Source organism: Ipomoea triloba, chromosome 10 (assembly GCF_003576645.1).
Source record: "Ipomoea triloba cultivar NCNSP0323 chromosome 10, ASM357664v1".
In the NCBI taxonomy this organism is placed as follows: Eukaryota; Viridiplantae; Streptophyta; class Magnoliopsida; order Solanales; family Convolvulaceae; genus Ipomoea; species Ipomoea triloba.
In genome coordinates, this window is record NC_044925.1 from 19,104,042 (window position 1) to 19,116,698 (window position 12,657).

Consider the following 12,657-nt stretch of genomic DNA (forward strand, 5'->3'; position numbering starts at 1 on the left):
ACTATAAAAAATATATGTTAATATGGTAATATTAGGAGTTGGAAAGTTATAAAAAAATTGTAATCTTATGATTGGAAGTATAATACTTATAAAAACCCATACCAGTTTCACGGGTGATGATTCGTGAAACGGTCTTATAGAAAATTGGAAAGAAATGAAATAAAATTTATAAAGAATATTTGAGACCCGTTTACTAACCCGAGAATTTCTGTAATTTTTTAAAAAAGTAAAAAATTTGAGAATACCAAAGAGCAATTTAGTCACAACGGTAACATTTTTTTTAAGTACTATTAACTCTATTACATGTAATATCTGTCGCAGCGATAACATTAATCTGCCACAAAATAACATAAATATCTCCCACTATCATTTGTAAAGTCACCTAATGTTTTTTTAAAAGGAAAATATGCAAAATGAGTTTTTAACCAAGTGGCCATTTCAGACAAGAAGGGAATTGGAGCGAATATAGAAAGAGAAACTCTGGTGCAAGAAACGGAGAGAGAAAGTGAGAGGAAGCAGAGAAGTCTTGGTTAGTGACAACTTTTTTCTTCAATACCCCCAAATTTTAATCTCAAATCCATTGATTCACTGATTATTGAGTCACGAATTGAGGATTCATCCACTCGTCCATGGCGTCCTCAACCGCAGAAACTCCAAGGCCAAAGCCCACATGGGTCCTCCCTTACAGGACCCACCCCCTTCGGCAGCTCTACACCATAGGCAAGAAGCTGGGTCAAGGCCAGTTTGGGACCACCCATCTGTGCACGGAGAAAGCCACGGCCACGCTCTATGCTTGCAAAACCATTCCCAAGAAGAAGCTGATCTGCAAGGAGGACTATGAGGATGTGTGGCGGGAGATTCAGATAATGCACCACTTATCTGAGCACCGGAATGTTGTGCGGATAAAGGGTACTTTTGAGGATGCCCTGTATGTGCACATAGTGATGGAGCTCTGCGCTGGTGGGGAGCTCTTTGACAGGATTGTGGAGAAGGGGCATTACAGTGAAAGGGAGGCTGCTAAGCTGCTCAAGACCATTGTTGGGGTGGTGGAGGCTTGCCATTCCTTGGGTGTCATGCATAGAGATCTCAAGCCCGAGAACTTTTTGTTCCTTAGTTCTGATGAAGATGCTGCTCTCAAGGCCACTGATTTTGGCCTCTCTGTTTTCTACAAACCAGGTAATCTTTCTTCAATCCTCGCCCAATTTTTTTTTTCTTTATTGATTAAAAACGTATTCTTGTGACCATAAAGCTTATATCTTTTTATTTATTTATTTCAATTTTTGTGATTGATTATGCTTCGGTGCATATTAATGAGGTTTAGTCGAATAGTGTGATGGAGATGGTAATCATGGTATTGAATCCAAATTCTAGGAAGCTATTCTTAGTGGAAGATTTCGGGTTTTAAGTTTTGGGCTTGTAAGACTCCAGTTGTTCTTTTGTTTTTCTTTAGAAAGTTAATGTGGTTTCCTTGTTCTTCCTTAGCAAAATTAGCATCCTAGTGATTTGGCTTTTGTTAAAATGAGAGAGCTTGACTACATTCTACAAGGAGTCTTTGTTTTTGTTTGTTGCCTTCCCATGGATTTCAAGGTGTATCAGTGATGGATTTTATACCATGTCATTGCCTTTGGATTCTTTTTGTTTATACTTGTTTCTTAAGTGTGGTTTTCTCTCTCTCTCTCTGGTTTTTTTATTAATGCCTTTTGATCTCCAAGAAGTAGTATATAATGGATTTTATACCATGTCATGTGCAGTTATTCCCTTAGATTAGATTTCTGACATGTCTTCTGTTTGATCTTTTCTCTCCTAAATCTTAGCTGCTATGTAATTGTATCAGATCTTTCATCTTGTGAATAGTTTATGTTTTAGACAACTATCCCATTTTGTGCTTTGTACTATTTCTTTATTTCCTATTCTATTGCCAAAATGATTTGTCAACCTTCCTAACCTTACTTTATCTCTGTCCATTCCTAACATAAACACTTGGAACCATTTTGCCTTGTTATGCCCAGATGAAACATTCTCAGATGTAGTTGGAAGTCCTTACTACGTGGCACCAGAGGTTTTACGTAAGCATTATGGACCTGAAGCAGATGTGTGGAGTGCTGGAGTTATCTTGTACATACTACTTAGTGGAGTGCCACCTTTTTGGGCAGGTTGAATGCTAGGTTCATGTATTTGCCATCTGTTTCTGGGGACAAATATCACTTCTACATTCTATTTTTGTTCTACTATTAACGTGTCTACTGTTTTTATTTCAGAGACTGAGATGGGGATATTCCGCCAGATATTGCAAGAGAAACTGGATTTTGAATCTGAGCCATGGCCGGGTATTTCAGATAGTGCCAAGGATTTGATACGCAAAATGCTTGATAGGAATCCAAGGAGGAGATTGACAGCCCATGAAGTATTGTGTAAGTCCTTTCGAAGAGTTTAGTGGCCTTGCCAAATCTGTTTGTTTGCTCTTTTTTTTTTTTTTTTTTTAATGGAATTAATTCCCTAGCACATGTTTTAAGAAATTCATACTCATGAAGGCGTAATAATAAGAGAACCTTCCACCGACTTCCTTTGGTTTCAGGCCATCCTTGGATTGTGGATGACAAAATAGCACCTGATAGACCTCTCGACTCTGCGGTTCTTTCACGTCTGAAACAATTCTCTGCAATGAATAAACTTAAGAAGATGGCTTTGCGTGTAAGATTTTCATGCAATTATGCACACATATTTTCATAGTGCTTTTACTTTTAGTACCATAATTGTGAAAGTGTCCTATAAATCGGAAAGACAGAGAGAGAAGAATAGGGCTTAATTTCAAAGGTAGGTTTAAGTGTGAAACTCTGATTATTGATGCTATATCATGGCTAGTGGTTTCCAGTATACTTAGAATCACCTAGTATGTTCAAATAGAAGTTGCAAGGTATCACTTTTGCCAGAAATGCCATTTTCAATTGCCCTTACTAAAATCAAGTTATTTGGTGACATATTCACTGGATAACCGGTTGGGAGTCCTGACCTGTTACTATAAGTACTAAGTAGTATTTAGGCTTCTATTTGGTGCACACAAGTATGATTGCTAAGCATAAAATGGTTAATAGTATAGTGTTAGATGAATTGGGAGTCGCAACTTGTTACTACTAGTTAATATTTAGGTTTCTCTTTGCTACACATCAAAGAATGGGTCGCCAAGTGTAAAATGGTTAAAGGTATTGTGCTATATGGAAAATAACGAAATTATGTCTAAATAGCCTAGCTATTTTCCATAGACAAGTTAAGATTGCGATTCTTCCATTTCGGTATATACAGAGGTGACTCCTGCCTTAAGCGGTGGTCCTACTTCCATTTGTATCTCACACTTATCTATCTTAAAAATTGACTGGTTTTTCGAATTTCTTGAAGGTAATTGCCGAGAGGCTATCAGAAGAAGAAATTGGTGGTCTCAAGGAGCTCTTCAGAATGATAGATACAGACAATAGTGGAACTATAACCTTTGATGAGCTCAAAGAAGGTTTAAGACGAGTTGGATCTGAACTTATGGAGTCTGAGATCAAGGATCTTATGGATGCTGTATGATTCTCAAGAGTCCTATTTGCTATTCACCCTGTGCTTTTCTGAATTTGCTTACTTCAGTTTCACCACCCTCTGTTTGCACGTGTATATTTGTTGTTTTCTTCTCAATTCTCATTGAAGTGAACGGCTATGCTGATAGGATTCTACTTGGTTTATTTGACAGGCAGATATTGATAACAATGGCACAATAGACTATGGAGAATTTCTAGCCGCTACTGTACACTTGAACAAGCTGGAAAGAGAAGAAAACCTAGTTTCGGCCTTCTCTTTCTTTGACAAAGATGGTAGTGGTTACATAACCATTGATGAACTTCAGCAAGCCTGCAAACAATTTGGTCTAAGTGAGCTTAATCTCGATGAAATGATCAAAGAAATCGATCAAGATAACGTATGTCTTCTGCCCTTCATATTCTACTTTAGGTGCTAGGTATTTAGGGAGTAACAGGCAAGCATACCAGCTCCTTAAATAGTTTGAACCTTTGAAGCTAGGTAGCATGGAAACAGAAATACAGCACACGGGAAACAACAATTTTAAGAAATGTAGGACACAAATGTGGGGGAAATGTTCAAATATAACAAATATATGGGTATATTTCTCAATATCTTTTTCCTTAAATATACATAAATGTCTACCAGTGTCATAATTAAAATTAAGAGATAACCTCATATTAGGTCCTCCAAGTATAGTGGTTTTGCCACGTTTAGTCCTAAATTTTCAAATTAACCACGCGTGGTACTTCGACTTTCAAATTGTTACCATCTGTGGTCCAAGTAACAACCTATGGTCCTTACTTTCAAAATTTAACCAACCTCGGTCCTCCTAGAAGGATCATAACTGGTTAAAATTTGATAGTTGAAAGACCATGGATGGTTAACTTGGACCATGCATGATAACAATTTGAAAGTCGAAGGATCACGGGCGGTTAATTTGAATGTTTAGGACTAAACGTGGCAAAACCATTATACTCGGAGGACCCTAGATGGTATTAACTCTAAAATTAATACACTAAAAAAGTAGGTATATAAGGGTTGAGGTAAGGGATAAGAACCCACATTTCTTTTGACCATTTTTTTCCCCTTTGATTACCCTTTCGAAACAGATCTCAAAAAAAAATAAATCATGGAAACATCACTGAATCTCTTTGGGAGAGTTTCCCTGAGTTTATGAGAGTGAAACATATCCTAAACACAGAAACGCTCCCCCGTGAGAGTTTTTGTGCATCATAGTTTGAAGAGGGCATCATGATATGAATGTTTGAGTAGTAAATATGCATTTAATTGTTTTGTGATCACAATTTAGTAGTAAATGGAGCTTACTGACCTCCATCTTTCAGGTTTGCACCCTTCTATTTCTCTGACTAAAGTTTGTTATCCAATGTAACCTTCTTCTTGGCCTTTAGTTACTGAACCTAGTTTAGGATTTCAATAATCAGCTAGTTTAGGGTGTCTTTAGTTACAAAGAAAGTTTCCATTCCCCATCTCCAGCTTTATAAAATTTAAGATCTTATTATCAAACATGAAGTTTTTGAAATCCGATGATGGTTGGAGACAGTAAGCAGTGACAGTAATGGTGGTGAGGTGTAGGTACGGTTGTGGTTGTGGGAAATAGATAGGCAGCGGTAGTAAAGGTGGGTAAGTGATGGTTGTTAAATAAGTAGGTGGTTGTATTTGTAGGGGTTAAATGACCATAAGATTAGGTATAGGTAGGTTTTTAGAGATGGCAATTCTACCTGCCTCCGATTGGTTCTCTGCATCCTTCCCCAATGGATATTAAAATATCCGCACAATTTAGATAATGGGTGCGTGGATGAGGGAAATTTTTTATACCTGCGTGGGTATGAGGGCGGGGGCGGGGCCTGCACCCTCACCGGCACTTATATTATATATAATACTTGTGGCATTAGTATTCACTTTTTATATAAGTTTATATATCTTTTATAATAAAAAATGCATAATAAATTGAACTTCTTTATGGGCTAGTGTCTCAGGGACTCAATTGCATTAACATCTCATTGTCTTAGATTTTTGTTTATGAACTTTTATCTGTATATTTGCAATAGTTATACCATAGTCCCATCACAAGTTACATATTGAATGTTCACAATTTACATACTGAATGTTCACGATTCAAATTGTGAGCATTCAGTATGTAAATTGTGAACATTTAGTTGTGAACATTCAATATATAAATTGTGAACATTCAGTATGTAAATTGTGTATTTTGGACCAGGTTCACCTTGCAAGATGGACCTGAGTCCACAGAATAATTTGCCGTATACTTGTGTATGGAATTACATGATGGACTATAATTTGTAATCATGTGTCTGGCCCTATTGATTATTCTGGAAACATAAAATGTAAGGAGAATAATTTTTAGAGCAATTAATTTTGTCCTTGTGGTTCTTTAATCTGATTATTGAACTGGCCTTGTAGGCAAAATCGAATAAAGGGTCATATGTATTTTTGCATTTGGAGTAATATTTTCCAATTTTTTTTTGTTAAGTTGGATAACAATACTTTTTTTTTTTAATCCAAAATTAAAAAAAAAAAAAAACTATGTTGGAGAGAAAAGGCCCTTATATAATCCTATTATCATACTATACAAAGAAGATTAATGATGAATACAAGTGTGTTTGTACACTGCAGGATGGACAGATTGACTATGGGGAATTTGCAGCAATGATGAGGAAAGGCAATGGAGGCATTGGAAGGAGAACCATGAGAAATACTTTAAATTTGGGAGAAGCCCTAGGACTTGTAGAGGGTAAAGAATAAAGAATAAAGATAGCCTTTGATGCACTAATCTAAATGAATTTTGATTCATCCTTCCTAATTTCAACCTTAATGCTACTTGCTGCAACTATATGGCCTCACATTCCTTGTCACTAATTGCTCTCCTCTCCCCTATATTCATTCATGATTGCATTTGCCCTATAGACCCGGAAAAATTAAAATCTACCATTATATTTTGGAAAAATTAAAATCTACCATTATATTTTGAAAAAATGGTTAAATAGGTCTTTGAACTTTACTAGAAAAATCAATTAGATCCTCAAACTTTTTAAAGGTGCAATTAAATCTATTATGTTTTTTTTTTTGAAAAAATCTATCATGTTATTTTTAGTGCATTGAAGCCCAAAGATCACTTGTACTAGGGTTCATAATATATATGGCAAATTATTGTGCAGACCACGGTCCAAAACGACGTCGTTTTGATATTAAAAAAATTCTTTGTTTTGCGTGCGTGTTTGAATAATGAACATTTTGATGTAAGATAATGTGTTTTATGAATTAGAATAATGTACTTTATGTGTTAGAATAATAAAATTTTTGGGATAAGATAATGTATTTTATGAGTTAAAATAATATAATTTATATGTTCGAATAGTGTACTTTATATTGTTAGAATAATGAAAATTTTAAGATGATGTATTTTATGAGTTAGAATAATCTATAATGTACTTTATGTGTTAAAATAATGCAATTTATGGGATAAGATAATGTATTTTATGAGTTAGAATAATGTATGCTATATGTTAGAATAATGTATTTTATAAATTAGAATAATGTAATTTATATGCTTTTGGAAAGGTGGTTTGTTTTTACCACGGTCTGCAATAATGATGGTTAGTTTTTCACTCGCATTGCGCGGCTGATTTAATGTCAATATTTGTATTTAAATAGGTAATTCAAAGTATATCAACATAAGATTATATAGGAGAAGTTAATTATAGTTGGCATTAAAAATAATGTTTAATTTTCATTTTTTAACAAACAATTATCTAAATACTTAGGCTATCCTTATACCGGTAAATCCCTCACATTTTTTAAAATGGGTCCCACTTCCACATCATCAAAGTAGTAAATTATACATTTTTATTCTACATCCCTGCAAATCTCTCTTTCTCTCAAAAATGAGTCTCACTTTCCTATTATTATTATATTATAAACATAATACTAAAATAATATTAACAGAAATAATCAAAATAAAAAAGGAAACAAAAGGTGGGTTGGCAGCACAAAAGGTGCATCATGACAAATTAGCAAATTCTCTCTGCTAATTTAGCCAATTCTCTCCCCCTTGTCAATACACATCAACTTAAGATAAAAATTTTTTTTTTCTCTCTCTTGCCATGTCATATTGCCAATGCTAAATTTGCAGGGATACTGGCAGCCTTACTGCAGTTGATATGGTATTAGGTAGAAGATACTACTTTTGGTTGAAATTACTATAAGTTTTGTTAGCTCATTTTTTGATAGGTATATCATTGTCTTCATCTTCATATTGCTTGTCATTTTTTTTGGTAGTGTCTCATATGCAATTGGGTTAGTGGTGTTAGTTTTTTTTTAAAGCAAAGTATAAGATTTATTATAGACGAATAGATCTCGAGCAGCAAAGCCTCGTGTAAGTCATACTTTCTGGTAACAAGCTAAACAAAGAAAACACAGAAACTGATGTGCAAAGCAAACCCTATGAAGCTATAGCATCCGCGACACGATTAGCTTCATGATAAACATGAACAATTGATGAAGACCAAGAAACCAACCGTGAATGTATCTGAATAAGTGCACCACGAACTCTCCATGGGATCAATATTGTGGACGAGGTAGCATAACATAACGCACCAGTGCAAGAGAATCAACTTCAACATGTGTCAGTATCATAAACGCCATATCACAGCAACACAAGACAAAAATCTAATGCCAATACCTCCGCCTCGAGCGCCGAGGAGGCAAGCAATGGAAAAGATAATCCCGCAATGAGAAAGCCTACCGAGTTCCTCAAACACGCCCCACCTGCCGCTTTATTTATTGAAAATAACGCATCAGTGTTTAACTTGAGACACCCTGAAGGGGGGTTATGCCTCTTAACCCATGGTGACTTGAGATACCCTGAAGGGGGGTTATGCCACTTAACCCAAGTCACCATGCGCCTCGGGGGGAGACAAATTTAGCAACAATCCCCTCTAAAACCAAGAATTGATCTAATAAACCACTTTTGCAAACAGGATGAACCAAAGAAACCAACAAAGTTTCCCTTTTAATCTTGGAAATATCAACATCAGAGGATAATGGAGCACCATCATACAGAGCAGCATTATACAAAGTCCACACTACCCAAAGAATAGGACAAGGGAGGAGGTAGCAAAAAAACCCGCAGCAGTCCTAGGCGAAGCGGATAACCACCATTTATGACATGCAACTCTTACCGATCGAACATTATCAAGGGAAATTCTAAAAATTGTAGCAAAACTATGCCACACGCCAAAAACATTAGCACGGGAAAATAGACAATGCTCCAAAGATGCACTCGCATTAAAACAAAAAGGACAAATAGAAGGTAGACAAATCCCAAACCTCTCTAGGTAGTCTGGGAATGGCAAGTACCTCCGGAGAAGCTTCCACATAAATATTGAGCACTTAGTAGAGATTCCTGGCGCCCAAACACATTTTGAAGACAGTGTTGAACCCATCCTTGGTCTAAGCATATCATACGCCGATGCCAATGTAAAATCACCCATTGTAGACGAAATCCAAGTAGTGTCACTGCCAACTTTGCAAATATGATCATCCACGAGCTTAGAAATTTGCAACATATGACGCCATATATGAGACCCAGTCAATCATTATTGCATGGACCATGGTCCACACAGCTGTGTGGACCAAAAATAAAAAGTACATTATTTTTGTACTGAAGGTACATTATTTGATATATACTGTCAAATAATGTACCTACAGTACAAAAATAATGTATCTTCAGTATAAAAATAATGTACTTTTTATTTTTTTATTTTTGGTCCACACAGCTGTGTGGACCATGGTCCATGCAATAATTTTAGCCCGGGCTGAGCTCTCAGAATAACGGACTGTCATGAACTCAGCCCACAAAGAACCTTTGCACTTAAAGTTAAACCAAAGCTTCACCGAACTTCACCGAACAAGCATGTTGAACATCAGTCATATTTCGTATTCCCAACCCTCCTTCATCAGTAGGCAAACAAATATTATTCCAAGAACCCCAATGAAACTTAGGCTTTCCCTCATAAGTTCCCTAAAAAAATCTAGCGAACTTTCACTAAGTTCTTTAATTACTTGGCGAGGCAATTGGACTACTGCGATTGTATAAAGAGGAATAGATGTCAAAACGTGCTTTATTAGAATCAGACAACCTCCCGGAGTCAAAAACTTGCGTTGCCAACCTTGGAGCTTCTTATCCACAGTTTCCAAAATATACTGATAAAAAATTACCCTGTTGCGGCCTTGAAAAAGATTCACTCCCAAATAACGAAAAGGCAATGAAGAGTGTTTCATACCCAATACCCCTTCCATAGTAGTAATGCGGTGCAAATTACAATGTTTAGAGGTGACAAAAAAAACTTTCATCAAAATAAATTCTTTGCCGGGAAGCCTGCTGATAGACTCTCAAAACCTTGGACAGATTTCTCAAAGAATTCACACCTCCATTAACAAATATTATAATATCATCCGTGAAGATGCGACACTGTTGGGCAGCTTAACAAAGATTCATATGGGGAAATAAGTCCCGACCCATAATGTAAAATCAACGAACGAGATAGGGCCTCAGAAACTAGAATAACCAGTAATGGAGACAACGGATCCCCTTGTTTTACACCCCTAGAAGGCTGGAAAAATCCATAGGAAACTCCATTAATAAGCACTGAAAGACGAGTTGCACTAAGAAAATTCATAATCAGATTAACGAAATTTACTAAGAACCCGAACCGCAATAAAATTGCTTGATCAAAAGCTTTCATCATGTTAAGTTTAATTGCGACATTAGACCCCCGACAACGCTTGTTTATGTAAAGCACATTTGTCCCCTTAGTTATTTCAAAAGTGGCTATTATCCTCCTCTTCGTTAAATAGATGTTTGGGCTGTTAAAAATGAGGGTAAAAAATGACATTTCACTTCATTTCCTTAGCTTCCCCAACAACTGTAAGTTTTTTTTGAAACATTATATATTTTTATGACATTTGTCTATGTTTGATTATATTCTAAGAAAATAAAGATCGGAGAACTTCGAAATGGGAGATTTCGAAATGTTTTGAGGGTTGCAAATCTATGTTTATTTGATTCCTAATTGATAGTGTAATTTGGACGTATGCTACTATGCTATATCATTTGTTTAAGTGGGATTTGTAATCTATAAGCTTTTTTTGTTCCCAAAAACACAAACATTTCTTGTCGCAATGGGTTTTGCAAGTTTCTACTGGCGAAGGCCATGAATTTCATATTTTTGGAGAGTGTAATTATGATGTTTGCTTTTTCATGCATTTTGTATGCCAGCACCACTAACAAATATTTTACCATTTGTCGCTGGTTGGAGACCAAAAAATTGGTGGGTAGTGGAATGACGCTATATTTTGCCGTTTTACCAATACATTGGAGATGGCCTAAAGGGTTTTAAAAGTGATAGCAGAGGCCAGAGAGTAGTCTCAGCCAACAAGCAGAAAAGGTGTGAACAATTTGGAATGATTTATAAGACTATCCTCATCCAAAAGATTTTACCAATTACAAGATGACGTGGCATTATTTTGTGTAAAATAATTTTTAGAGTGATTTTCATTTTTGGTCCTACTGTTATTAGGGCATTGCCAATTTTAGTCCATCACATTAATTTTTGCCATATTTTAGCCAGTCTTTTTATGTCATTGCCACTTTTGGTCCACCGTTACTATTTCTGTGAGTTGACCGTCAAATATAGGGGTATTGTTGTCTTTCATGATGTGGTCTTCTACTTAATCCTTTTAAATGGCACTGGCCCTGGCGGTGGAGGCGGCGGAGCAATCTTCTTTTCAACCGCCAGAAGCGGAGGCGGCGGCGGTGGAGGCGGAGCAGCACTAGGAATCGCCTGAACAAACAGTGGTGGAGCTACTGGTGGCGGCTGCGGCGGAGCACTGCTGAAGAGGCAATGGCGAAGCTACTGGTGAGAGGTTGAAGACTTGCCTCTAAGTAGAGGAATTTCATGAATCGGCGTTCCAACACCATTCTTCTTGCTACTCCCTCTCCTAATCATCCTTTTCTCTTCCACTTTTTCGCCATTATTGAAAACCTGCCTTTTGAAGCTCTCCTTCGCATCTCCACTCTCCAGTTTTCTCCAGTGTAGCACATCCATCCCTTCCTCATCAACAATCACCCCTTTCACCTTCCCTCCAAACCTCGAAAACTCGTCTCAATCACCTACACCCCTACTTCCATTAGGGTAAGGGTCATCATAAGGATTACTTGCAGCAATTCCGCCGCCTCTCTCCCTCCTACTCTGCGAATACCTAACGAAAATGACGAAAAAAATCCTTGATAAAACTAGTACACCTGCCGCGGTACCTCCGATTGTAGTTCTGACCGCCTTCTTCGTCGACGATGGCTACGGAGGCAACAATGGCGGCGGAGGAGGAGACGGCGGCAGTAACGAAGGTTGAACTGGTGTAGTTGGAATCGGCGGCGGCCGGAGCGGAGGCAGGGCGAAGGGGTAGAAAGTCTGGATGTTTTGTGGCTGAGAAAAACAGAGATGAATTGCAGAAAGAATGATGAGAAAGGGGAGAAGGGAATGAGAATGGAGATTCATTGATGAAGAGAATGAATGTGGCAGCATGGATGGAAGGTGTTAGAGTTAGAAGGTGAAGATAATGTTATTGGCATTGTTGGAATGGGTTCTGTTGCAGGTGTTTCGTTAACTTAGGCTATATATTAAATTTACTTTTTTTTTTCTCAGTCAAACCACAAGGCAAAGGTAAATTAAAAGACCACGTCATGAAAAGACAATAATACCCTTGTATTTGACGGCCAACTCACGGAAATAGTAACAGTGGACTAAAAGTGGCAATGACATAAAAAGATTGGCTAAAATGTGGCAAAAATTAATGTGGTGGACTAAAATTGGCAATGCCCTAATAACAGTAGGACCAAAAATGGAAATCACTCTAATTTTTATTTATTTATTTTTGTTGCTTACATGGCAGCAATGTTGTCATTTGGCAGCATTTTTTTAAAACTCTTTCTATTTTTCTTATATATATATATATATATATATATATATATATATATATATATATATATATATATATATATAT

General features: G+C 36.7%; 1 protein-coding gene across 1 annotated transcript; it reads left to right on the plus strand.

The window, feature by feature from the left end:
- Nucleotides 1–438: 438 nt before the first annotated feature.
- On the plus strand, nucleotides 439–6,449 carry LOC116032459 (calcium-dependent protein kinase SK5-like). Its single transcript, XM_031275028.1, has 7 exons — nucleotides 439–1,176; nucleotides 2,010–2,153; nucleotides 2,259–2,411; nucleotides 2,576–2,691; nucleotides 3,394–3,561; nucleotides 3,728–3,952; nucleotides 6,211–6,449. The coding sequence occupies exons 1-7, from the start codon at nucleotides 630–632 to the stop codon at nucleotides 6,337–6,339; spliced, it is 1,482 nt and encodes a 493-aa protein (XP_031130888.1). The 5' UTR covers nucleotides 439–629; the 3' UTR covers nucleotides 6,340–6,449.
- The last annotated feature ends 6,208 nt before the right edge of the window (nucleotides 6,450–12,657 follow it).

Excerpts from the sequence above, each read along its gene's own strand:
- LOC116032459 (XM_031275028.1), top strand. The coding sequence starts at position 630 with ATGGCGTCCTCAACCGCAGAAACTCCAAGGCCAAAGCCCACATGGGTC. Across the intron at positions 2,154-2,258 it reads AGTGCCACCTTTTTGGGCAG|AGACTGAGATGGGGATATTC; the intron begins GTTGAATGCTAG and ends TTTTTATTTCAG. Across the intron at positions 2,692-3,393 it reads TTAAGAAGATGGCTTTGCGT|GTAATTGCCGAGAGGCTATC; the intron begins GTAAGATTTTCA and ends AATTTCTTGAAG.